The sequence below is a fragment of the Felis catus genome, chromosome B2, assembly GCF_018350175.1.
Source record: "Felis catus isolate Fca126 chromosome B2, F.catus_Fca126_mat1.0, whole genome shotgun sequence".
Classification (NCBI taxonomy): domain Eukaryota; kingdom Metazoa; phylum Chordata; class Mammalia; order Carnivora; family Felidae; genus Felis; species Felis catus.
In genome coordinates this window covers 44,722,306-44,747,431 of record NC_058372.1, presented here as the reverse complement: position 1 = coordinate 44,747,431, position 25,126 = coordinate 44,722,306, and the positions used below count along the sequence as shown (strand labels likewise).

The window sequence follows — 25,126 nt, the reverse complement described above, 5'->3', positions numbered from 1 at the left end:
AGAAACATAGTTGGGATAACTGGTTGTTCATTTGGGAGAAAATGAAAGTAAACGCCTATTTCATACCAAAAACTAAAGTAAGTCCAGAAGGATTAAAAGTTTAAATGTACTTTAAAATGAAAGTTTAGAAGGAAACCTAGAATATTTTTATAATCATTTTATAAAACATTTTTTTTTGAGGTTGACTCCTAGTTTAAAATACAAAATGGGAAAGATCGACAGATGTGATTTCACGAACATTTTGAGCTCTTGTGCAGAACATAAAAAGTTAAAAGACCAAAGACAAATGGGCACAGATTTATAACAGAAGTGAAAAAAAAGCCAATATCCATGTTACATAAAAGCTCCAAAGAAGCAGTTCTTAAGAAAAAATAAACATTTCAATAGAAAAACTTAGAACAATGACTTAAAAAGTCAAGCCAGGAAAAAAAAAATACAAATGGCTAATAAACATCTGAAAAACAATGCTTATTCTTAGTGATAATCAAAGACATGGAAATTAAAGCAATTAGAAAAAAATTTTGCTTCTTGATTTGGCAAACACTAAAAAAGATGCTGGGGACAGGGTGATGAAACTGGCATTTCCACACCTCACTGGGGTGTGGACAGGGGTACAAACGAGGAGGGCACGTTGGCCATGTGGATCAGAAGTCAAAGTGCATAGAGGCAGGACTTCACTCTAACCTGGAAAAATCCCGATTTGCCTGGAATTAAGGATATGCAAGAAGTTTCACAGAAGGAACATTTGAGGGCAGATGGTAAGAGTCCAAATAACGAATTTGCCACCATAATGCGTCTTTATCTGAACATAGAGTGGAGCCTGGAAGGTTTTGGAATATCAACTGCCATAATATTTGCAAGGTAGGGGGAATGCCAGGAAACTGGTTCTATTTCTAGAAGAATCACTTGGGGAATATGATTGAAAAACTTGCTTTTACTCATTGGGAAATTATGATGAAAATACTGTTACTAGGCATAGGGAAACAAAGAATGATTGTTTTTTGGTGTATTTGAAATAATTAAGATTTATCACTCTATGGCTCTAAGCATTGAATGGAAGTTGGATATTTGTGTTATTTAAAAATATACCCAGGAAGAGCTTGTTACGTCTTTAATCTGAACTTTCACATAAGAAGTTGCCACAAAGCCTGTTCTCTGGTTCTTTCCAGTAGGCCTGATAAAGTGTGTTTTCATCCGTTGACACTGAAGACACTCATATTTGTTAGAAGGATTGCTTTGAAATGTATACTCTTCTTTTTCTTGAACAAAGAAACCTTATTCGTAAGGAAGTCAGATGGAGATCAAATTAACAATCTGGATTTTCTTAAAATCATCTCCCAAGCAACAAAATGCATTGGCTCAAAGTCCAAGAGGAAGGTTAGATTGTTTTGGGGAGAGAAATTTAGAGAAATAGTTGATAAATTCTTTTTAAAGAATAAAAATCTCTTTAAAGGATAAACATTTAAAGATAAGTCTTTATGTAGGATTCAGGCCTGCCCTTTTCATTTTCTGCAAGTGTGAAATGGAAATAATTCCCCCTTTATTTACAACATTGCCAAAATAACCAAATCAATCCATATGAAAGTATTTTGTAAACTAGAAAGAATTATTCTTATTTCTTCTTCTTATGTAACCATCACCTCCCTCAAGTGCCATGCAAATACTTTTTCAAAGGAACAACATGAGAGGAAGTTCAAATTCCATGGGTTTTACCCATGGAGTCATGTGAGGAAGAGTGGAGATAAACCCCATCTGGGGATTCCAGGAAGGCTGGGTCCCCATTGCTGAGCTGAAGCCTTGGCTGGAAGAAACAGCTTGGCACCTTCTCTGGAATGCCATTGATCATCCTTTAAGGGCTTGGTGGTAATGCTGACTCTACTGAACCAAGAATGACAGGAGAAAAGCTTCAGTTACAAGGCGTTGGAATAGAGCCAACCCCTGAGGCTGGCAGTCAGGCTCTTACAACGGGATTGAGTTGGACTTGTCTGTAGAAAATGAACTGTATTAGAACATCCATATTGGGTGCCGAGCTCAGAACAACAGTTCATCCTGTAACCAAGACACAAAGCACAGATGGAATGACTTAAAAAAGCCCAGAATCTTTGTTCGTGGGGAACACATAGCCGTGCTAGGCTGACAGCACCAGCATTAGGAGTAATTCCCTGCAACTGAAGTTCCCATGAGTGGCAAAGGACACACAGACTTGTAAAACGTATGTTAATTTTTGGAACAAAAAGGATCAAGGAGGAGGTAGGGTCACAAGCTGGACTCTCAAGGGAGATCCCTTCGATGCAATGTTGGAGAGTTTAAATAGGAAACAGAGACCCCAGCAACCCAGAAGTTCTCCTCAAAAGTGGGTCTGGATGGCTGCTTTTGGAGTTTCTCTTAATGGGTAGAGTTAGGGTGTATGAACAGCCCGCCTGACTGTGCTGTGAACCGCCAGTGCTTGGCACGGTGCCTGGGAAATTGGAAGCTCTCAAATTAGAGTTTAGCAGATTGGTAAAATGTCCTGGGGAAGGAATGACTGAGCTTTGTCTCAGTCTCCTTTGGTCTCTTCCAGGCTTAAAGTTTTAGGATTCTTAAAAATCACACCTCTATTCTCAACCCAAGGGCATCATTCTTAGTAGGTTTTCAGCCCATTTCGAAAGATGTTCCAGAATTAGAATAACCAGTTTGAGGAGAAAACAGGTATAAAGCCCAGTAAATTTTTTTTTTTTTTATCTTTCCCAGGTTCTATTTGATGACTGACACACACTAAGGAAAAGAACAATAAATAAATAATAAGCAAATAGAACTTGGGAAATGGGCATATAACAATAGAATCTGAATGTGAATGGATTTGAACTCACCTTATTCTATTGGTTATTTTATAGAGGAGGAAACTGAGTCCAGCAAGGTTCTGTTTTGTTTTGTTTTTTAAATTTCACAAGTTCTGACAGATAAGAGACAAACCTGGGGCTGGATTCTAATTAATCTAGGTCTTTTCCACTATGTTTATACAACAGAAGCATGCTAAAAAACCTGCTAAAATGTGAAATATGGGCTTAAAATTTACTGTGCACACATATTTATGCAGATACTGAGATTTTAAATAACTTTAAATTAGAAAAAAAATTTATTAATGTTTACTTATTTTTGAGAGAGAGAGATAGACAGAGTGCAAGCAGGGGAGGGGTAGAGAGAGGGGGAGACACAGAATCTGAAATAGACTCCAGGCTCCAAGCTGTCAGCACAGAGCCCGCCACGGGGCTCGAACTCATAAGCTGTGAGATCATGACCTGAGTCGAAGTCAACGACTAAGCCACCCAAGGCCCCCAAGATTTTAAATAACTTTAAATTGTAGTTCTTCCAGAAAGAGTTTGTCTAGCTCATAAGGTTCACCAGACCTCCCAGCATTTTTCCAGATGTGAATGGGTTGCCTTCTCTGTCCCCACCTATCTTTTCACCTTTTCTACTATATCTGCCTACTTAAAGAAGCACAAAGAAACTTTTCTCAAAGGCAAAAGGCCCAGGGATTCCTACACAAAGACAGATCCAATGAAAATGTTACCAAAGAGTTATAAAATAAGACATGAAATAAAACCAAGGTTGTATAGGTCCTCTGCCTGTAAAGCAAGCACTTCTATTTGAGTCATGATTTCTTTCAGATCCTAGCTGGAGATCTGCTCTTTGCATTAGCATGTGTGTGTGTGTGTGTGTGTGTGTGTGTGTGTGTGTGTGTGTTATATACACATGCCCATGTGAGTCCAACACAGAGAGGAGGGAGACAACTCTACTAGGATTTCTTCTATTTATGGAGGAAGAAACAATCCCATAAATATTGGTGCCAACAAAGCAGCCCAACGGGTCAACTGTGCCTAAGATTAGAATGTTGCTAAAAATTCTGGGAAGTGTAGGTGTGAGCAGTTCCAACTAAGCACCACTGTTGATAAGGTGACAGCTGTTGACATAAATAAATAATATTTGGAGCCCATAAATACATAACTGGAAGAATGGAGAGACAATGGACAGCCTTCTCCACAGGCGTAACAGCAAGTCTTAATGATTGTTCTCTGCAAACTGAAGGACAGGGATTATCAGGAATGAATTCACTTAAATGAATTCAAGGAAGTGACGAGAGTCTTGCCATGGCCAAGCCTTCCCTCTGCAGCCAGTGCCAACACAGCTGTGGCTCAGGCATCATTGGCCCCCAGCTGCCAAAAGCAAGTGATGTAAACACATATACTCTGATGACAACAACAGCTCCTTGTTTGTGGCTAAGGCACACGGATTCAGAGAAATTTTAATAATCAGGATCCTTTCAGTTTGGAAAGGAAGTCCTGAGAATACCATGAAGGTTGCCTCGAGTAAAGGCAATGTTAAGTGGGATTTAAGATTATCGTACCCTACTTACACACACACACACACACACACACACACACACACACACACACACACAGTATTTCTTGACTTCTACACTGTTGATGACTCTCCTTTGAGTCAGATAATTCAGTTACTATGAAACTGTATTACCTTGAGGCTGAAATCCATCCTTCTATTTACATAGCGGTGGCCATCGACCTGGGAGCGTCTTTATTTGGTAAGTTAATTTGGTTCACAATCGAAGTCAAATTCTGACACAATTCAACAAGTAACTGTAAAAACTGGTGCTGAAATTGAAATGTTAGTAATGTTCATTTTAACCACTAACACAATTGAGGCTTATCACCCGCCAGGTATTGTTTTGGTTACTTTGTATGCAATAATGCATTCAACTCTAAGAACTTCTGAATTATATACTATTTCCTCCATGTTATAGGTTAGTAAACTGAGGTACGGGAAGCCTGAGAAAATGTCAGAGGGCATCTACTTGATTATATCAAAGCTGGTAACTGAACCCTGGACAATTCAACTACAGTGCTTGTTTTGATCCGTGTGCCTTGAGATACCATTTTCCCACCTTTGACTAGTTGGCAAATAGAGGATGCCCAGTTAAATGTGAATTTCAGAAAAACAACGAATAATTCTGGACAATGAATCGTGTCCCAAATGTTGTATGGCACACACTTAACACTGAAACTTTAGCCATTATTTACCTGAAATCCAGTCTTCCAACTCTATCTAAGGAGGAGGTGTTTACACCAAGGAAGCAAAGAAAAAATTTTGATTAGTTTGAGCTTTGGTCCCAAACCCCAAATTAGAATTCAAATCACAGGGTTGGCCTTAGGGCAGAACTCCTTTTTCCTATCCCAGAACCAGTCTAGAATAATAACTCTCAAACCTGCCTGGAGGCCAGCATCTCTTGGTAACTTTAATAATGCACATGGCTGGGCCTAGCCTGTTTGAGATTTATTACGCTTAGGGTGGGATGCAGACACTTGCATTTTCTAATGAGCTTCCCAGTGTTTTCTTTTCTCATCCGCTTCTTCTTTCCCCATCTTGTTTTATAGTCTAGCTATTCATGATTGGCCTATAGAGCGGTGACTGAGAATCACTGTTCTGAAGTCCTGACTGTAAGTGACAGTTTACCATTTCTAGCAAGTCCGAGGAGACAGCCTGGAATACACCCTCCACATGGGAGGAAGAGTGGATAAAGGGGCCAAAAGTATGAGAAAGAGTTTCCTTACGACGCCCAGGCTGTCATCTAGGCCTTATTGGGTTGGGTTTGCAGCCTCCAGTCTGGACAACATAGGTGAGAAAGAAGATTTTTCAGAGAGAGATTGAGAGAGAGAATTGAGAGAAAGAGCCATATGAGGGCGAGCCTCCCACTGGGACACAGACCCTGGCACAAGGACAGGATAGATCACACCTTACAGGCACAGAGACTGTTTCCCTCTTTGAAATCTTCACCACTACAGACCGTGGTCCAAACAGTGCTCAGGAACTGACATTAAAATGTTTTCCCTGGAGGAGGAGAAAAAGTGAAAATGGGGTTGGAAAGAGCACAGGCTTCCTCTGCAATGTGGCTGCACTCCAAGAAGGTATTGGAACTATTGGGACTTTATCAAGATAAAAAGTTTCTGCATAGTGAAGGAAATAATCAACAAAACTAAAAGGTAACCTATGGTATTAAAGAAGATATTTGCAAGTGACATATCTGATACAGGGTTAGTATCCAAAATCTGTAAAACAACTTAACAAACTCAACACTCAGGAGATGAATAATCCAATTAAAAAATGGACAGAAGACACGAATAGACATTTTTCCAAAGAAGACATTCAGGTGGCCAACAATATACATGAAAAGATGCTCAACATCACTCATCATTAGGGAAACACAAATAAAAATCACAATGAGATATCACCTCACATCTGTCAAAATGGCTAAAATCAACAACACAAGAAACAACAGGTGTTGACGAGGATGTGGAGAAAGGGGAGCCCTCTTGAACTGTTGGTAAGAATGCAAACTGGTGCAGCCACTCTGGACAACAGTATGGAGATTCCTCAAAAAGTTCAAACTTGAACTACTTTACTATCCAAAAATTTTACTGCTAGGTATTTCCCTGAAGAATACAAAGGGATACATGCACCCTGATGTTTATAGCAGCATTATCTACAATAGCCAAGATATGGAAATAACCAACTGATGAATGGATAAAGATGTGGTGTGTGTGTGTGTGTGTGTGTGTGTGTGTGTGTGTGTGTAATATTACTCAGCCATAAAAAAGAATGAAATCTTGCCATTTGTAATGACATGGGTAGAGTTGGAGAGTATTACACTAAATTGAAATATGTCAGTCAGAGAAAGACAAATAGCTTTCCACAAATGTGGAATTTAAGACACAAAACAAATGAGAAAAGGAAAAAGACAGAGAGAGAGAGAGAGATAAACCAAGAGACTTTTAACTAAAGAGAACAAACGGATGGTTAACCAGAGAGGAGGTAGGTGGGAGGATGGGTTAAATGGACAATGGGGACTAAGGAGGGCACTTGCTGTGATGAGCGCCAGGTGATGTATGAAGTGTGAAATCACTATTTTGTACACCTGAAACTAATATTACGCTGTATGTTAACTAACTGGAATTTGAATAAAAACAACAGCAACCACACACACAAAAAAACAAATAGAAATGTCCAAGGGCACGTCTCAGAAATTATTAAGTTCCGTTTCACAGAATTGTTCTGTTATTTAACTATTCCGTTATTTATACATACATACTCCTACATTTTATTATATGTGTGTCTATACATGCACATGTTATAAAATATATTTCTTTTTATCGAGCCTGGTCAAAAAGTTTGAAAAACACTGCCCTAAGCATAAATATCCATCACTTTGAGAACGCACAGAGCAGGCCATTGGGAATAGGACCCGAAGAAGATAAATTTTGAGAAGCAAGAATCTATAAGAACAATCTGGAGCATAGGCTGCTGCTCAAAGAAAGTTAAAATCAGTAGATTTCGAAGGGGTTTTGGCAAGTGGGAAGGTAGCGACGGGAGAGGACTGAAATTCACCTAAGGGGAGAAGGTAAACACAAAAGTTGTATGTGGTTCATTGCTTATTTTTCTTACTTCCCTAGAAAGCCCTGGAAAGGATCGCTGCTGACACGTAGGCCACGCCTGTGGTAGTCTTTATCCTGTCCCTAATGCCTTTTTTTCTTCTTGTAGACCAGAGGGCAAAGTGTGGGGGCCTGTCAGGGACGTCAGGACTTGTGTGAGGGTTAAGGTACACCCAGGAAACCAGGTAAGAGCTGGAAGGCAGGGTCCAACTCTGCGTTTTCTGTGCTGCTGGTCAAGCACACTTATTCTAATGGTGGGTTATGGAGGCTAGGAATCCTATTTTTTCGTCCTTTCCTATGGCGACGTGAAAGAATGTTGCGAGCCCATTGCACTCCTTCATTTCTGTCGATGCTGTCCAATACCACTTTTCAAACATTGTGAGAAAAACCCCACGTAAAATGTGCCACCTTAACCATTTTTAAGTGTGTGGTTGCAGTAGTGTTGATTAAGTATATTCATATTGTTATACATCAGATCTCTGGAACTTTCTTATCTGGCAAAACTGAAACTTAGACCCATGAAATAGCAAGTCCCCATTTCCCCCTCCCCCAAGCCCTTGGCAACTGCCATTCTACTTTCCATTTCTATGAGCTTGACTACTTTAGATACTTTATACAAGTGGAATAATACAAGATTTGCCTTTTTGCAATCGGCTTCTTTTTCTTAATATAATGCTCTTGAGGTTTACCCATATTGTATCATGGGACAGGATTTCCTTTTATTTTAAGGCTGAATACCATTCTGTGCCTAATAAAACTTTTGGCAATAACAGAAATGTCCTGTGTCTACACTGCCTAATATTGGTAGCCGCCAGCTACATGTGGTTATCGAATACCTGAAATGTGGCTGGTGTGACTGAGGTGTTGTATTGTTCATTTCATTTTATTGTAATTAAAATTAAAATTCAGGGGCGCCTGGGTGGCGCAGTCGGTTAAGCGTCCGACTTCAGCCAGGTCACGATCTCGCGGTCCGTGAGTTCGAGCCCCGCGTCAGGCTCTGGGCTGATGGCTCAGAGCCTGGAGCCTGTTTCCGATTCTGTGTCTCCCTCTCTCTCTGCCCCTCCCGCGTTCATGCTCTGTCTCTCTCTGTCCCAAAAATAAATAAAAGTAGAAAAAAAAATTAAAAAAAAATTAAAATTCAGACTGCCACATGTATCCCGTGGCTACTATATTGGACAGAACAATTCTAACTTACGGTGATTTTTTGTTGTTGACACCAAATAACCCGGGTATAAATGATGAATTTTGTGACCCTGACCATGTGCTGAATTTTGTCTCAATTCTTCTCACATAACCATAAACTTGAGGATAATTTGTTGATAATTACGTCAACTATAAAGAAGGAAATTTGCTGTATTGCTTCATTATTTTATGCTTAAACACTGATTCCATATTATTCCATATATATTCCAATATATATTCCATATATATTAACGCTTCTAAAGATCATTGGTTATTTTAATGCTTGCTTTTACTGATAAAAAGGAAACCGTGAAATATAAAAAGGCTGGATGTTGAATGCATTTAGTCACAAAGTTAAGCAAGTCATAATTTTAAAATAGCCTGTGTTGGGGTGCCTGGGTGGCTCAGTCGGTTGAGCGTCCGACTTCGGCTCAGGTCATGATCTCACAGTTCGTGGGTTCGAGCCCCACATCAGGCTCTGTGCCGACCACTTGCTCAGAGCCTGAAGCCTGCTTCAGATTCTGTGTCTCCTACTCTCTCTGCCCCTCCCCCGTTCACGCTTTGTCTCACTGTTTCTCAAAAATAAATGTAAAAAAAAATTTTTTTTTAATAAATAAAATAAAATAGCCTGTGTTTAGGCAAATTTGAGTGCTCTTGAGCAATTTTCTGGGAAGTTTGGAAAGACAGAGACTTAATACCTTCTGCTACTGGAGCGAAAGTAATGGTATCTCTGGCTACACACGTGAAATGGAAAAATCATCAAACACTCAGGGCTTCTGATCTGCTCATTTAGGCCCAACCACTGTGTGCATTTTTAAATTTTGGCTTGAACGACTTGTTTTTTTGTTTTTGTTTTTGTTGGTGGTGGTTTTTGTTGTTTGGTTTTTTTGTTTTTTTGGGGTTTTGGTTTTGGTTTTTTTGTTTTTGTTTTTTTGTTTTCTTGCATTAGCTTTGCAGCCTTGCATGGTACATCAATCGTCTGGCCACAGACCGTGACCCTGGTTGAGTCCACGGTAAGGAGGGAGACCAGCTGAAGATGAAATTCCGCATGCTCTGGCTCATCTCTTTCTTCACACTCACCGATGGCAGGGAAGGCTTCCTGGGGGTGAGTTGGCACATGCCCCATTTTTCCTCCTTACGGCCACTCTTCTCTCCCTCTGCACTTTGAGAACCTATCACTCCCTCAGCAACTGGAGCTATATAAGTTAGTAGACTTGGAATCAGAAGTCCTGGGTTCTTGTCTCAACATTACCAACATGAGCTGTGTAGCCTTGGACAAACAGTTTCATCTCCTGGAACTTAGATGATCGAACTGCAAAATAAGGAACTCAGACTGAACCATCTTGGAGATCTCTGCTAGCTCAGCACATTCCTTCCTATGGTTTCTTTGACCAAGAAGAGGCATACAGATTGGCATGGGCAATCCTTGGACTCTCTTCCCTCTCTACGCTCACTTTCTTGATGCTTTCATCTAGGATCATGGTTTTAATGTTCTCTGATGGCTCCCCAATTTACATCTACCTCTCAGCCTTTTCCCCTGAACTCTAACCCCGTGTATCTACTACCTACTTGCTATTTCCAGTTGGGTGTCCAATAGGCCCCTTAAGTTAATGAGTCCAAAATTAAATTCTTGAGTTTTTCCTTGCCAAGCTTGCTTCTCCTTTCTCATTTCAGCAAGTGGTGCCCTTGTCCCTCTAGATGCCTGGCAAGAAAATTTATTTTCGTGCTTGACTCTCCTCATAATCCATATCTAAACCGTTGGCTCTTGTTTTGTTTTGCTTTATCTTTATAACACACCCAGAATTCACACATTTCTCATTACCTCTACGGCTACCACCTCAATCCACACCTTCAGTGTCTCTCACCTGTGTTATTGCACTAACTCTTGAGATGCTCTCATTGTTTTTGTGCTTGTCTGTTCCTAACATGGCTGCGGGATTGAACCTTCTAAAAAGTAAAGTAGAGCACTCTCACCTCTGTTCAGAACTCTCCGGTGGGTTCCTATCTCACTGAAGTAAAAGCTAAACCATTGCTATAGCCTATAAAGATCTACACAGCCTGTCTCCTTGGAGATACTCTCTGATCTCACTTCCTGCCCCTCTCCCCTTACCCATTCCGCTGAGCTACTCTGGCCTCCTCATTCTGTCCTCCCATGCAGGCATGTTCTCATCCCAAGGATATTGCATGTGCTGTTCCCTCTGCCTGGAAAGTTCTTTTCCAGGGATTCTCAGTTCCTCACCTCCTTCAGGGTTGTGCTCAAAAGTTGCCTCAGTGAGGTCTTCTCTGGCCACCTCTCCACCATCCCTGGCTTGGATTTTTAGATCCATAATTTCAATTGTTCTGGGAGTTCCAACAGCGCCTTATGAAGTATATCATTACAAGGCCATGTTGTAATTATTCTTTTGTTCCCCTCTTAAATAGAGAAATGAAGGCATGAAAACAAAAAGAGGACTCACTGTGAATAAGAAAAATCATCCAGGTGAGACTCCTGTAGAGTGTGGTGTGATAGACACTGGTGCCAAGGGACCAGGGTTCAAACCTCAGTAGTGCTTGTGACTGGTGGTATGACCCTAAATCTGTGAAATGAGAATAACAGCAATCCCTACTAGCAAAACATTTGTGAAGGTTAAATAACATACGAAGGCATAGCATCCTGCACCATACCTGACAAATAGCTCCCCCTTTCCTTCCTTATCTCAATCCTAACAAAGTCATTAGTGGGTACAACTCTCAGTCGAGAAATGGGTTGTGTTCTGAAATTCAATTTGTCATTCTGACGTTTCAAGCACCGAATATATTTCTTGGAAATAATGATGTCCACAGATGGTTGTTCGGCTCCTGGGTCAGTCCACAAAAGCCTTTCACCAGTGCAGTGGTCTGTCATAAAACAGCGTTCTAACGGTGTCATTGAACTTACCACCATGCAAGGCTGGCTATGATTCTTCAGAAAGTGAAATAAAAATTCAATTTGGAATGCCATGAATACATTTTCCCTCGGAGTAAAAATACAGCTAGTATTTATTGAGCTGTTACTAGATGCCAGGCACTATTTTAAGTGCATTAGACGAATTAAATCCTCACATTGACCCTCTCATTTAGGAACAGTGGTCATCTTTATTTTATAGACAGTGAAATTAAAAACAGAGCTAGGGGCAAATGGAATGATTAAAACCCAGTCAACCTGGCTCCAGAACCAGTGCCATTAACCTCTGACACTGACCATTCCCCCACCTCTTACCTGCTTGGGCAGTGGGAACAGGAGTCCCCTTAGCTCTCTCTACTTGGTGTGGCTCCCAAACCTGGGGCAGAGGCTCCAGCCTACAAAGGGAGGGGAGAGAAAGAGGCAGGGCTGAGGCTTTATGGAGTGAGATGGTGGAAGTTATGGCAGATAGGAAGCTCTTATAAATGTTCTGGAACATGTTAGCCTCAGCCAGCTTCCTGCCTTCTGAAAAGTCTAGGGGTTGATTTGCTGATTTTTTTCTCTACAAATTTCCTTTTTGCTTGGACATCCCCACCAGGTCCCTAAGAAATGGGACAGTCTCATAGAAGCTCCCAGCTCATCTGTCCCTGCAAAAAGCATGGATGTCCCGAGAAATCTAAGACTTCTAAGAGATTTCACTGCCAGTGGAAATCAAAGGATAAAAGGATGTTCACCTTTTCCCCCTTTTTCTCTAAGGTCCTTCACTTTCTCAATCTGGGATCCATAGATGAGCTTTGGAGGATCTTGAAACCCCATGAAATCGTGCACTAACTTTCGCGTGAACGTGCCTAAATGAGTTCTGGGTGAGAGAATACTCACAGGACTCATATTCTCTCTGAGCCCAGAACGCTTAACGGCCTCTCCTTAGGGAAACAAAAGGTGCTGCTCCTCAGTGATAAGGCATTGATGAGACTTGAGTAGGGTCTGGTTTCGTTTGGCTTTTGCACATCACATAAGGTACTCAAACTTGGCTAATTGCTGGAACCTCTTCCCAGGAGAAAAAAGGGCTCTTTGCTAAGTGTGAGACTGGGGGTTTTATGCCAGAGATACTTCAAGGAGCCCAGAGCTGAGAGAGTAAGAAGAAAGAGTGACTCGGATTTTCTCCCATCTTCTCCCTTGGGTCTTGATCCCTGAAACATGACCTTGGACGTCCTGAGGAACTGTGTAAAGTCAGCAGGGGGAGGCCAGGGTGGGTCAGGGAGAGTGGGAGCAGTTGCCTGAGCAGAAGTGGGGGGATAGACATATATCACTCACATGTGGGACTGCCTGCAAGTGTTTGCTCTGGACACTCATTTGTACTTAATGTCTGGACGAGCAGATGTCAGTAACAAGCTTTGTGGCCCAGCCTGTGACCCCCCAGACTACATGTGATGGTTGCTTCATGGTTGCTTCCTTGACAATATTTGTCTCTCAGGCTGAAAGAGGAGACTCCTGACTCTCTTCCTCTCTTTAGGCTCAGTCCAGGAATATGAGCTGCTGCTTCAGGTGGCCTACAGAGATTCCAAGGAGAAGAGACACTTGAAGAATTTTCTGAAGCTTTTGAAGCCTCCATTGTTATGGTTACATGAACCAATGAAGATTATCAGCGTAAAGGCCACCACATGTAAATCTGCCCTCTGGGAACTGGGAGTAGAAATGGGGAAGGTGGGTGTATCAGTCAGGATAGTTTAGGTTATGCTATGGAGACAACCATCCCCACCATATCTGTGGCCGGAAAGGATACATGCGTTCTTTCTTCTTCACGCTTTATCTCTACTGCAGTTCGGCAGCATGGTTGTGTTTGTGTCACTTGGGAATCCAGGCTAATCAATCAGAAACTACCTCAAATGTACCCAGTTTGAGCCAAAAAGAAATGGAAAAATAGAGGGTTTCACGTTGGCAGTTGAATTCTCCACCTCAGAAGTGACACACATTAGTTCTGCTCACAATTTATTAGCTAAAACTGGTTTCATGGTTCCATTCAACCTTGGGGAAGGGGAGGGGGTGGGGGCAAGATATGTAATCTTACTATGTGCCTGGAAAAGAGCAAGAACTAATTGACCAACAGCACTAATGACCACAATGCTGGGGTTCAGAGATGTTAAACGATTTGTCTAAAGCAGTAGTTGTCAAAGTATGGTGCCCAGATTAGCAGCAGCGGCATTATCAGGGAACTTAATAGAAATCCAAATCCTTGGCCCCATCCCAGACTTACTGAATCAGAAACTTTGGGATGAGACCCTCCAGGTGGTTCTGACATATGGCAAAATTAAAGAATCATTCACTGCATATCATGATGCATGTTTTCACAAAGATGTCTGGTGACTTTGTTCCAGTTTTTTGTCTATTATAAAGGAATGCCTTTTGATGGGGCATTTTTGGTCAGTTAGTTAGGAACTGAGACTACAGAATTGGCTGATGGAATTTTTCCTCATGACTCTCAAAAATGTCTCTCGGTGTTTGCCATCTTGCTTAAGGGGCCTACCTAAAAACGGTGTTAGGTAGATAAGAGGAGCCTGCAATGAAGTAGTGGAGAAACACCTTCTAGAACTCTTAAATAGCTATCAGGTTTGTATACCCTCTTTTGCTTCTCTTTGCCATTCCAAGGGCTATCTACTGGGCATTCATCCTTCCTTTGGATGCTTGACCAAGCCACTTGATTTTATGTTTGCCAAGCGTTTGACATCAGCCTCAGAATCTATTGAGTTGGACGTTTCCTTACCTTAAACACATTGCCATCCTAGTTTTATCCTTCTGGCTTTTGGTGGGAAACACTGGGTTCAGACTCTAAGTCAGAAACAAGGATGAGAACTCAATGCTAGTCAATTGATAAATCAGACCCCGCGAGACCAAGCTCTGTTTTCTGTGCAGACTGTGGGCACCAGAATGGGGTCCTGCAGTGTTCCTGTGAGGACGGCTATTCCTGGTTCCCTCCCTCATGCCTTGATCCCCAGAAATGCTACCTTCACACGGCCGGAGCCCTCCAGAGGTGTGACTGTCATCTCAACAACCTCACCCAGAGCCTCAGTTTCTGCGAGAGAGCAAGTAAGCACATCAGGGTGCTGGGAGAAGAGCTCCAGGCCTGCACCCCGGCACCCAACAAGCCATGGAGAGGGAACCCTAGCTCTTCACCCACGTATTCCACTAGCAGAGCTAGTGTTTGCAGGGTCATCAAAAGGTGGTAACAGTATACCCCACTAGGCTTAACTATACACAGTGAGAACATCCTAATTGCAGAAAATTCAGACATGCAAGTTGATATTTGAGCATCAATTCAACCCTGAAGTTCATCTAGCTGAGCTCTGCAATTCTCTGATTTTATTGAGATTTAGGGAGATGCACTGAAATCCCAAGTAGGGGAGCTGCTTGAGTACATGATTTTCTTTCCTGCCTTCTTTCATTTCTTTTGCCAACATCAGCTTTCAGAAAAGGGAAGTCTAGAGGTGTGAGAGCAGGGAGCAGCACATAGTGATTATATTGAAATACATGTTCAAAATTGCCAACAGGTAGGTGTACTGAATGCATTACCAAACAAAACAAGAAATTAAAAGTCTATTTTAGGAAACCAGTGGAAGCTGAGTGAGCTGTCACCTTAGGTTTATGTTCAGTGGGTGATGAGGCGAGCCAAATGACATGGGCTTCAGGGCTTGAAGGTCTTTAAAAAGTTTCCTCAGAGATTACTCCAGTTATCTTGAAGCTTTGGATTTGGGCAGAGCTGAGCAAAGAGTGACGGAGAAACTGAAATAGCCCAGATCTTCTGGACATTTCTCGCTCCCCTTCCCAGGACGATGCCAATTCACGAAGGCAATGCATATTTATGAAACACCATCTTTATACCCGAATCAGAGGCAAATTCTGGGAGGACACAATGAAGCACTTCTCTCTATGTATGAATTAGAAGGCTAGTTGGGGAGGTTAGGCTACAATACAAGAAAGAAGATAATATATTTTCCTCAACGAATTTGAATGAAAGTCTACCTTTTGAAGGGTGGTCTGTGTCTATTCCATCTTGAAGACAGACAACCATGGATGAGACAGGGATTACACTCACAAAGGTCTTCCCAAAGTGGAGCAGGGACATATAAACGTGAGAAATGCTCACAGATAGATATGTCTGTACAAGAGGTTGTAAAGGGGGTACGAACAAAGGACTATAGGAATTTAGAGGAAGGAAAGAATCTTTGCAGCTGGGGATCAGGGGACGGCTTGCACAGGAGGTACATTTCACTAGGTCCTTAATGAAGGATAAATGGTATTTATCCATATAAAAATGGGCAACAACTTGTCCCTGAACAAAAAAGTACCAGCAATGGGTAAACAAGCATATGCTAGAGATAGCAAGTAGTGTTTTATTTTTTGTTTTGTTTTTTTAATTTTTAATGGGGACAGTATTTAAGTTCAATGCCTAGATGGGCATATATTTCAGGGTTAAGTGACTGCTTTTTTTTTTTAAACCACACATGGTGGCCACACGTTTACCTAGTTATAAAGTTGTCTTGATCACCAGCACTTTCCTGTTACGTTACAAATTCACGGTTGAAAATCTAGGTTTTTTTTTTTTGTTTGTTTTGTTTTTGTTTTTTTCAAAGTTTATATATTTTTGGGACAGAGAGAGACAGAGCATGAACGTGGGAGGGGCAGAGAGAGAGGGAGACACAGAATCGGAAACAGGCTCCAGGCTCTGAGCCATCAGCCCAGAGCCTGACGCGGGGCTCGAACTCACGGACCGCGAGATCGTGACCTGGCTGAAGTCGGACGCTTAACCGACTGCGCCACCCAGGCGCCCCGAAAATCTAGTTTTATGTACACTTCCTATATTATTTTAGGTGAACATTCATTACAAAAAGAAATTGAAATACTGCCGTTAAATAGATGGGCTCCAAATGTACTTCTGTAATTTTATGCTGTCATAAATTCAAGCGAATAATTTTTATATCTATCAACCTCTTTTTATTTCCCGTAGAGGTTTGGGGCACTTTCAAAATCAATGAACGATTTACCAAAGACCTTTTGAATTCATCTTCTCCTTCATATTCCAAGTATACAACTGGAATTGAAATTCAAGTAAGCACTTTCTGCTTATTACATAAGAAATTGTTGGCTAAACATAAGTTCAAGTGTTTTCAATTCCGCGTGTTTATTTAATGCATATTCTTAATCATTCACATTCAATGAGTTATTACAGAACAGTTAATCACATAGCTCACAACTGACGTACATTGAACATTCTCTTTCTGGGAGAGTTTTAGTAATTGACTTCGTTCCATTTCTCTTGTGTTCACTTTTGCTCATTTATGTGAGTCATATCCTACCGAGTCTTCTTGATTGTTTTCTGTTTTTTTATTTGTCAAAAGAAAATTTTCATGATCTAGGCTCAATTGTCAGCATCTGGGATTTGTTCCGGAAAGAAGCTTCTCTTGTTAGAGGCTGAATAGAATTATTGAGAAAAATTCTGGACTATATAATGAAGTCATCCAAAAATTCGGTTAGTGCCCGTCTGCCTCGGATGATGGTTCAGATGTGATTTTCACTGAAGACATACACAAATACTTTCCCATAGATTCAGTTTCAATGCATATGGAAATTTATGTCGTATTTTTATGAGGGAGAAAACATACATTTCGGGGGTAAATTTGTGTTATCTGGCACCCAATCCCCCCTTATAACAAATTGGTTCTTCCATCTTTATTAGCAAACTAAAAAATAAATGGTGTGACTCGTGTGTGTGTGTGTGTGTGTGTGTGTGTGTGTGCGCGTGTGTGTAGATTCTCAAGTGCCATTTGAACTGTATTTGTATAATAGCAACTACCTCTTGTGGTATCTCTTTGCTCAGTGGTTCTATTGGTTTATTTATTATCTCCATCAGTTTTTTGCTTAAATATCTTCCTCGAATGGGGGCAAAGATCAACATGTCGCCCTTTTTTCTGTTTGTAAGCTTAAAGAAGCATTCAAAAGAATTCAAGATTTTGAGTCGGTTCATGTCACCCAATTTCGGTAAGTAACACAATGGCCTTAGAAGGGCATCCTCAGAATTGTGCACCCATCCTGCAGAATTCCTAGTGCTAGGTTCCCAAATGACCTTGACAGAAAATAGGGCAGAACTGGTCTTTCTAGTATTCTTACTAAAACTAGACAAAAGTCTGTAATGCTTAGCCAAAAGGCCGAGAAGCAATTCTGTAATGCTTTTAAATGTCAGAAGAGGAAACTTAAATATTGAATGGCCTTCTCCAAGCTATAGATTAGAGACTGGAACTGCAAACCCACAGTGGGAGAACTTGGGATGAAGCAGGAGATCGTGGTGTGCACGTATGGAACAGGATGAGGGGTGGAGATGAGGGTTATGGGTTGCAGAGGGATGGTTTTTCTCTGTCCTAAGCACAGGGAGATATGGTACAAAGCTGTATAACTGGGAGCCGTGGGGGCAGCCTACGGCGAACCATTATATTTTTCTGCAGGTATCATGTATGCACCATAACTCATAACCCAGTAGGCATTGTCTACAGCAAATAAAGAGATATTTAGTAAATTATCTTTTTGTTTATGCTTTCATTCCAAAAGTGATATGGTTAGTTAGCCATGTGTACATTGATTACTAACTATTTATAATCTGTTGGATAGAGGAAGTGGCTTAGAGGTCAGAGAACTTGACTTCATATATATATATATATATATATATATATATTTTTTTTTCATAGTTAACTTAAAGAATAGCTATAGGAAATTTTCAACAGCATTTGCCATCAATATACTGTCCTGGATCTTATCCTTCCAGATATCCCATGTTCTTATATACAGGCCCACGTGGATAATTTTCTTTAAAATTCAACACTAGCAAGGACACCACTTCTTTTTTCTTTCTTTCTTTTTTTAATGTTTATTTATTTCTGAAGGAGAGAGAGACAGAGTGGGAGTGGGAGAGGGGCAGAGGAAGAGGGAGACACAGAATCTGAAGCAGGCTCCAGGCTCTGAGCTGTCAGCACAGAGCCTGATGCGGGGCTCGAACTCACAAACCGCGAGATCATGACCTGAGCTGAAGTTGGACGCTTAACTAAATGAGCCACCCAGGTGCCCCACCTCTTTTTTTTTATACTAAAGTCTATACAATGAATCATATTTTCCTTCTGACTTTGCAGTCACTGAATGCATAGACAAACTTGAAACTTAATCAGTAATTTTTGTCTTTAATATTCATATTTTTCTTTACCTTGGTCCTGGCTTTCCATTTATATTTCTTCAAAAAAAAATTGTTTTCAATGTTTATTTTTGAGAGATGGAGAGACAGAGTGTGAGTCAGGGAGGGGTAGAGAGAGAGAGGGAGACACAGAATACGTAGGCAGGCTCCAACCTCTGAGCTGTCACCACAGAGCCCGATGTGAGGCTTGAACTCATGAACTGTGAGATCATGACCTGAGCTGAAACTGTACGCTTAACTGACTGAACCACCCAGGTGCCCCTCCATTTATATTTCCCATGTATATTCCATTCCAAATGTCTTACAAGCTGTCTCCAATAATTTGTAGAAAAAATCAAAGTTAAAGTAGGCATAAGTCTATAAAATAGTATTATTTAGGTTTCACTCTTTATGTATATGATTTAAAGTAAATCTTAATTTCTTAGTGTCTCAATTTACTTCTCTGTTAAACAGGACTGTTAATACATGCGGAATCTGATTTAGCTTCATTAAATCAAATGAAATAATAGGCAGGAAAATATTTTGTAAACAATGTTTTCTTGATAGAAGAACCATATTTATGCAAAGACATTGTGATTCCCACTACCTAAAAGAATATTTGGATTTATTCATACATTGTGAGTGGTAGTTCGGTGTAGTGATTAAGAATTTGATATTTGGAGTATCAGTTAATAACTAATAATTGCTTGACCCAAGTTCTCTTTAGGATTCCAGCTCCCTCATCTACATAATGGGGCTAATACAATGTGTACCTCATGGAATTATTGCAGGATTAACTTAATATATGTGATCTCACTTGTTTTCATGACTTCGAACACCATGTGTATGCTGATGGCTTCTAAATTTATTACTTGAGCTTGGCTCCTCTCATAAAGTCCAAACCCAAATATCCAACTGCCTGTTAGCATCTCCACTTGATGTTCTAGCAGGCACGTCACATATGATGTGTCCAAAACAGGGGTCCTCCAACTTTTCTTCTCAGAACCTTTAGCCTACTTCTCCTGCTATCATGCCCACCTCAGTTACAGCAGTGCTAGTCTTCTAGTTGCAGAGACCCAAACTTGGAGTCATCCTTTGTGATCATTTTTTACTGAGATATAATTATGTACAGTGATATGCTCAAACCTCATGTGTGCGGTTTAATAAGCTTTGACAAATGCTTGCATCAGCCACCTTTTAATAAGACAGAACATTTTCATCACCCCGAAAGTTCCCTTGTGCCTTTCTAGCCAATTCGATGCCCTACCTGCCACTAGAAATAACCACTGCTCATTTTTCTATCATCATAGGCTAGTTTAGTCTATTCTAGAACTTCATACAAATGGAATCACCCAATGTGTAATTGTTTTGTGTGTCTGACTTCTTTCCCTCAGCATAATGTCTTTGAGGGTCATTCTTGTTTTTCTCAGTGTCAGGGGCTGCCTCCTTTTTATTGCCAAGTGCTATTCCATTGTATGAATACACCTCAATTTGTTTTTTCTATCCCTTGGAGTCATTCTTGACCGGTTCTTTTCTCCATTCCCAGCGTCCTTAGCAATTCCAATGGCTCAGTCTTCAAGTACAACCTGGCCATTTCTCTCCACATACACTGCACCCAAGTTCAAGCCACCATCACCTCTTTCCTAATGGGTCCTCCTGTTTCCCCGCTTCCCTCTCTTCAGTCCATTCTATGCAGCAGCCAGAGTGATGCTCTTCAGCAATAAACCTGAGCATACCACTGACCTTTACTAAAGAATAAAACCTTTTAATAAAAAATAAAATTCAAGCTCTAAGGCCCTATTCGATCTGGCTCTTGGCTGCTTATCTAGTATCATCTTCTACCATTTCTCTCCTGCTCATTGAAAACTTAGTTATGCTAGAATTAGTTAACTAGGTAATTAATTAATTTTTGTCTTCTAACTTATACTGATTTTGTTGAACCCAATGTATTCTCCCTGGATAATTGAAGCCTACGTTGAAGAATTTGCACATTGAGAAGCAACTTCTTGACCAGGTTCTTGACCTGGCAGCTAGACTTTATTTTTTTTATTGTTTTTAATGTTTATTTATTTTTGAGAGAGAGAGAGAGAGAGAGAGAGAGAGAGAGAGCGGGGGAAGAGCAGAGAGAGAGGTAGACACAGAATCTGAAACAGGCTCCAGGCTCTGAGCTGTCAGCACAAAGTCTGATGCAGGGCTCGACACTGGGACCAGTGAGATCATGACCTGAGCCGAAGTCAGATGCTTAACTGACTGAGCCACCCAGGCACCCCTGGAAGCTAGTCTTTCAATGTGTCCCACTCATAGGCATTTTCCTGCATGCGGGCCTTCACACCTGCTGACACCCTACATCGATGTTCTTTGCAATACTAGCTTTTCTTCTCATCATTTGGGCCTCAGCTTCAGAGACTCTCTGCACAGAAAAGCCTTTTCTATCCAGCCTTATTTAAAGTGAGCCTCATCTCTACCTGCTATTCTTATTTTTTAAAGCTATTTTATTTTATTTTATTTTATTTTATTTTATTTTATTTTATTCTGGAAAGAGAGAGAACACACGAGCAGGGGAGAGGGGCAGAGGGAGAGAGAGCATCTCAAGCAAGCTCCATACTCAGCATGAAGCCAGCTTCAGGGCTTGATCCCACGACCCGGGGATCATGACCTGAGCTGAAATCAAGAGTCAGACCCTCAATCAGCTGAGCACCCAGGTGCCCCTCCACCTGCTATTCTTATCATTGCACCTGTCTCTTATAACACTTCACTAAATGTATATTATATATATATATGTATATTTTTATGTTATATAAATTATATATAATTGTTTATGTATGCTGGTCACTTGTTCCCTATTTGCCTTGTCTTCTCCACTAGAATGTAAGCTTCATGAAGGCAGGGACCAAATCTGTTTGATGTGTTCCTGTGGACCCAATGCTGTGCATACACACAGCAGGCCCCGCGTGACTGAATGAATCTCATTTTTCTTTCCACATAGTCATTATAGGGATGGAAGCATCATGGCTGGGTTTGAAGTTGTGGGTTCCAGCAGCACATCTGAGCTGCTGTCAGCCATCGAACAGGTGGCTGAGAAGGTGAAGGCAGGCCTTCGCAAGCTGTTCCCACTAGAAGACCGCTCTTTCAGAGTATTTGGAAAAGGTACTACCCAATTCCCTTCCCTGGCTCAGGTTACGGGAGTCCTTTAATTAGCCGCTTACTTGTGTCTTCGGGGAGTAGACTGGAAATGTTTCTGATACAGGATTGTTCTAAGACTGACTTTCCATAGACACAGTCAGCCTTTCCCCCCTCACCATGATGAAACTCAGTTTCAGTGGACTATTTCCGTGCGATCTGGTCTCCAGTTCCCAGGGCAGACACTGTGGAAGATGGGCTTTTCAGCAGGCTGTGGTGGAAACGACTCAAACTCGTGACTGGTCACAATGTGAGAAGCTTTCAAAGGAACACACGTGCCACCCTGCCACGGCAACTGCTCCTCTTTTAACCTTATCATTACTACTTTGTTCCCTCGCTCCTGGAAGAGTTTCTGATTTTCTGACACTTCCTTGCAGAGTGAAACTCTTTCCTGAGAGTGATTGCACCCTGTCTTATTTCCACCTGCGGCTTACTAGCTGATAGCCCATCAAAAGCAAGAGTGCTGGCACAGATCAGACACCAGCCAGCCTTGGGGAAGGCACCAGAAAGGACAAAAGGGTACTGACAAGGCTGAAGCTGGGCATCAAGGACAGATTTCTACTCCTGAATTTTGCCTGGGTTTTGTCTCTGAAAACATGACTTCTGAAGCACTGCCGTATGGTTTATACGGCATGCCGGGATATTTAGACACTTTTCCTCTTTGTTTCCATTTTTTTCCCAGCCCAGTGTAACAGCATTGTCTTTGGATTTGGGTCCGGGAATGACGAGTACACTCTTCCCTGTAGCAGCGGCTACACTGGAAACATTACAGCCAGGTGCCAGCCCTCTGGGTGGCAGGTCCTCAGGGAGACATGTGTACACTCTCAGCTGGACGAGCTGAAGAAGGTGAAGCGTGTCTGTCTCGTGTTTTGAATTTCACGGTGGGCATCCCCCAGTGAGCGTGGGCTAGGCGGTAGATGATATATCAATTTGTCTCAGTGGTTAGTGCACAGAGGTCGAGGGTGTTATTAGAGCCTGGCAACCCCAGGGAGTGTGGGCATGGGTAGCAGAGTCCAGGTGGAAGCCGAGAGAGTCAGAACAAGTCAGAGTTGATGTTTCTAGTGGGGAGGGTGCTGCAGAGGAATGAGTCAAAGCTGAAGAGTTCTAAGATAGTAAAACAGCAACTAAGCTGGCCTTAGAAGACCAGAAAGCCAGGGAATCAAAGATCTAAGTGAAGGTGTGAGTCAGAAGCTGTAAACTCAGTACAAGTGAGAGGATCACACATCAGAAACCTGGGCAGGGACTGGGTCAGCCAGGGGCGAACCATATACAATGACAGAGCTGCAATGGATCTCAAGGGCCATCTGGCTTGTCAACCCGTTTTTGCAGATCAGGAATTGGAAGACTAAGAGGCTAATGGTCCCTCTGGTAGCAATAGCACTGAACTAGAAACGTGATGGCTTGATATCCAGTCCTGGACTATGACCTCCACGTGATGTTTCCTTAGAAAGCTTCAGGTCCTTAAGGCAAGGTGGATAGAAAGATGGAAGCAAATGGCGAGGGATTAGAAGTCAAGGAAAAGAAAGAAGGGACTCTGAGATCAGTTCACAGACACTATTTTGCAAATAGATGTCCATATTGAGCAGAACTTATCTCCCAGCCAGAGACCCTGCTATTGTAGATGAAACTCAGAATGATCTTTCTCAGAAGACTATAGAAAGTTTACTGCTTCCTTTCTGAGTTTTCTCATCTGCAAACTGGGGAGGAAGATTGGACCAGATGGCTTCTGGAGTCTATCCTTGTTCTTGCCTTCTCTACATCGGTTCCAGACAGGGACCATAGCTGGGACTAGTCCCCTCCAAGTGTGAGGGCAGGCAGATCCCAGGTGTTTTGAGTAGAGAACAGCACTGTCAGTTGTGGAGAGCAAAAAGGGAAACAGATGGGATCTGATTCCTGGGTTGACTTTGAACGGAAAGGAATATCCCTTCTTGGCTGCCTTTCAAGCTAGCTCAGTGTAGCGAAGGCAGAGGGGAGCCTGAAGGAAGAAGCAGAACTCCTGATCCAATGAAAAGTGTAGTCCTATCTCCACATATGTCCTTTTGTCTTCTCATCCCACAAGGATTTCTCGGCATCGTATGGTGGATATAACATAGGACTTAGTGCCAGTAGAGCCTACCTTTCCACTTCCCGCTGTGTAGTTTGGAAAGTCAGCAAATCTCACTGAATACCAGTTTCTGTATAATCAGGGTAAAAATGTACATGAAACACAGGCATTTTGTTGTTCTCTAGAACCTAACCATTTTTATTCCTAGAATTTCAGTGTGATCGCAGGCAATGCCACTGAGGCAGCTGTGTCATCCTTGGTGCGAAATCTTTCAGTCGTCATTCGGCAAAACCCATCAACTACAGCTGGCAATCTGGCTTCAGTGGTGTCCATTCTGGACAACGTCTTGTCTCTGTCACTGTCAAGTCATTTCAAGGTGTCCAATTCAACCATGGAGGTATGGTCTGCCTGTGCTAGAAGAACTCACTGTATTTTTTTTTTTAAGTTTATTTATTTAACCTGAGAGGTTGGGGAGGGGGAGAGAGAGAGAGAGAGAGAGAGAGAGAAAGAATCCCTGATGTGGGGCATGGTCTCCTTAACTGTGAGATCATGACCTGAGCCTAAACCAAGAATGGGACACTTAACTGACGGAGTCACCTAGGCATCCTAAGAATTCACCTTAGGTGTGCTCTGTCTCTTAGGAAGAATGATAAAAGCCTGAGTTGAAGACCCACCATTGAAAAAGACCAAAGAGGGGCGTCTGGGTAGCTCAGTCAGTTAAGCGTGGATTCTTGATTCTGGCTCAGGTCACAATCTCTCAGGCCCCACATCAGGCTCTGTGCTGATGGTGTGGAGCCTGCTTGAAATTTCCTCTCTCTTCTCTCTCTGCCCTTTCCCCACTCGTGTTCTCTCTCTCTCTCCCTCTCTCTCTCTCAAAATAACCTTTGGGAAAAAAAGACTGAAGAGTCATGTAACAGTCTTTGTATGAGCTTTACTGCTTCCTCCACAGTGTACAATGAAGTCACGGGATGGATTATGTGAGTTCAAAGAGGGGCTGCCTCTAGGCAGGCTTAGAGGAAGGAATGAGCTTTTCCACTGTGTGGCATAGGTGCCAACTTTCTCCTGTCTTTGCAGTTATCTTTCCTGTGGCTAAAAGCTCTAATTCTAGT

The 25,126-nt window shown here is 41.8% G+C and overlaps 1 protein-coding gene across 3 annotated transcripts in view; it reads left to right on the top strand.

The window, feature by feature from the left end:
• ADGRF1 (adhesion G protein-coupled receptor F1) overlaps positions 1–25,126 on the top strand; it is a 41,652-nt gene that overhangs the window by 3,900 nt on the left and 12,626 nt on the right. For 2 of the 3 annotated variants that reach the window (XM_045057626.1, XM_006931791.5), the window contains exons 2-10: positions 9,613–9,768; positions 11,085–11,142; positions 13,097–13,246; positions 14,494–14,667; positions 16,586–16,686; positions 17,558–17,616; positions 21,780–21,940; positions 22,656–22,819; positions 24,226–24,414. In XM_045057626.1, coding sequence (XP_044913561.1) covers positions 9,700–9,768; positions 11,085–11,142; positions 13,097–13,246; positions 14,494–14,667; positions 16,586–16,686; positions 17,558–17,616; positions 21,780–21,940; positions 22,656–22,819; positions 24,226–24,414 — 1,125 coding nt within the window. In that variant the 5' untranslated portion in view covers positions 9,613–9,699. Of the gene's footprint in view, positions 1–7,590; positions 7,667–9,612; positions 9,769–11,084; positions 11,143–13,096; positions 13,247–14,493; positions 14,668–16,585; positions 16,687–17,557; positions 17,617–21,779; positions 21,941–22,655; positions 22,820–24,225; positions 24,415–25,126 lie in introns of all 3 variants that reach the window. The other variant, XM_045057625.1, reaches the window with a different exon arrangement.